At 66.1% G+C, this 2,299-nt stretch overlaps 1 protein-coding gene across 16 annotated transcripts in view; it reads left to right on the top strand.

Moving 5' to 3' along the window:
- The window catches only part of BRSK2 (BR serine/threonine kinase 2), a 28,835-nt gene that overhangs the window by 14,955 nt on the left and 11,581 nt on the right, over nucleotides 1–2,299 (top strand). For all 16 annotated transcript variants that reach the window (XR_001818825.2, XR_001818827.2, XR_001818826.2 and 13 more), the window contains one exon: nucleotides 478–526. Coding sequence is in view for 11 of the 16 variants with exons in the window: in XM_037731131.1 (XP_037587059.1) it covers nucleotides 478–526 (49 nt within the window). In the remaining 5 variants the exon portion in view is untranslated. The remainder of the gene's footprint in view (nucleotides 1–477; nucleotides 527–2,299) is intronic.

Below are 2,299 nucleotides of genomic sequence, written 5' to 3'. Positions count from 1 at the left end.
GCTTGCAGCTGCATGGGAGGTCTAGCCCTGTCCACTGCCCATCGCTGTCGCAAAAGTGCCGGGCAGCAGCTCGTGTCCTGCCTGCCACCCAAGCTGGCATCCACTCCGGACATTCTGTGTTCCCAAGTCCACTCACTCCATGTCGTGGGCTAGGCACACAGCAAGGCAAGCTGGCCACCGAGTGGGCATTGCCAGTCAGGAGGCTCCGTGGGGGGGGCACCGAGGGCCAGTTAGTGCTGCTGGAGAAAGCACAGCCAACTTCAGCACCAGAGGCTGGGACAGCTCCCTGCAGCCAGGGGGCGCCTTGGCCAGTGGGGCTTCTAAGGTGGCCAGGAGCTGGGGTGGACCCGTGGCCCTGGGGGGTGTCCCAGTGTGTGGTGGACTCCTGATGACCCTGACCTCAGCTCAAGGTGGCCAGGGCAGGGGAAGGATGAGGCAGTCACCCGGCCTTCCCTTCTGTTCATCCTGTGTACACAGTTCCGACGCCGGAGGAGATGTCCAACCTGACCCCAGAGTCATCCCCAGAGTAAGTGATCCCTGCTTGGAGGTCGCTTGGCACATGGCAGTAGGCTGAGGGAGGGGCATGGAACCCTTTCCCTGTGGCCGACGGGGACTCCTCTACCTGGCTCCACCTCCCACTGTAGGCAGGGCCTGTCTCAGCCACTGAGTCTGCACTTCAAATGCCCGGCTGTGAAGGGAGGGCCATCCAGGGAAGGAGCCCCCAGCCCTGTTGAGAAGCTTCAGCCCTTGGGGGAGCCTGGGGTTGGCTGGAGGCGAGTGGGGGGTACACTGGGCAGAGTCTTCCCTGGGGCCTGAGCTCACCAAGGGAAGAGACTCGGGGTGGGTCAGGTCTCAAGGAGAAAGCAGCCTGGGCTGAGTAGAAAGAGGCAGGCCGGGGCAGGGGGGTGGGCCTGGTGGGGCATGTGTACAGGGGCCGAGCCGGGCAGGCAGGCTGAGGCTCCGCCCCGCCGCTTTTCTGAGCCATCAGAGGTGCCACTGCACAAACTCTGCAGTGCCCGGGTGCTGAGATGCCCTGGCAGTCGCTGTGACCAGTGTCTGGGCAAAGATGTCCCCAGAGACCCCTTCGTAGCCCCCGGGCCCTCTCCCTGCCCTCCACGACGGCCTTAGTCACTGGACAGTGTCTCGGTGACCGGGTAATTGGTGGCATACACAAGTGATCCTGCAGTGTGACCCCACACAAGGCAGCTGCAGAGAGTGGCGGCCAGGCCAGAGCTGCTGGGACCTCCCGCAGGCGACCCCAGGAAATGGAGGTGTGGCCAGCTGTGGACTCAGTTAGAGAACCCTCATCCTGCCGCTGGCTTTAAACCAGGGGCCCCGTGCAAACTGCGCAGTGGAAGCCCAGGAGCGATGTCAGTATCTGGGCCTTTCTGGGCCGAGCAGGTGGCCCTTCCAGCTGGGCGCCCAGGTGGCCCTTCCAGCTGGGCGCCCAGGTCAGAGGCATGCAGACAGTGTCGCAATCCCAGAGCTCCAGAGCTCAGCAAACTTCAGAACGCTCTGAAGTCGTTTCTGCCGCTACGAGAAGCTTCCAGTAACAGACTCGTAATTACCTTCCTCAGAAAAGGTGGACATGCATCCCCGAGGCTTGACAACACTGCAGTTGCCTGGGCTGCTCCCCTCCCCCATCGAGACCACCCAAAGGGCCTGACCCCTCTCCGGGGTCCAGCACAGATGCCTCCCACAGCCCCATCCCAAAGGTCCCAGCACAGCCGCCTCCCACAGCCCCACCCGAGGGTCCGGCACAGCCGCCTCCCACAGTCCCCTCTCAAAGGTCCCAGCACAGCCGCATCCCACAGTCCCCTCCCAAAGGTCCCAGCACAGACGCCTCCCACAGCCCCACCCGAGGGTCCGGCACAGCCGCCTCCCACAGTCCCCTCCCAAAGGTCCCGGCACAGCCGCCTCCCACAGTCCCTTCCCAAAGGTCCCGGCACAGCCGCCTCCCACAGTCCCACCCAAGGGTCCCGGCACAGCCGCCTCCCGCGGTCCCCTCCCAAAGGTCCCGCACAGCCGCCTCCCACAGTCCCACCCGAGGGCCCGGCACAGCCGCCTCCCACAGTCCCACCCGAGGGCCCAGCACAGCCGCCTCCCACAGTCCCGCCCGAGGGCCCGGCACAGCCGCCTCCCACGGTCCCGCCCGAGGGTCCGGCACAGCCGCCTCCCGCGGTCCCCTCCCAAAGGTCCCGCACAGCCGCCTCCCACGGTCCCACCCGAGGGTCCGGCACAGCCGCCTCCCACGGTCCCACCCTAGGGCCCGGCACAGCCGCCTCCCACGGTCCCACCC

The sequence above is a fragment of the Cebus imitator genome, unplaced genomic scaffold, assembly GCF_001604975.1.
Source record: "Cebus imitator isolate Cc_AM_T3 unplaced genomic scaffold, Cebus_imitator-1.0 Scaffold384, whole genome shotgun sequence".
NCBI lineage: Eukaryota > Metazoa > Chordata > Mammalia > Primates > Cebidae > Cebus > Cebus imitator.
Note: the sequence above shows the minus strand (reverse complement) of the source record. Positions and strands in the feature narration are given on the sequence as shown.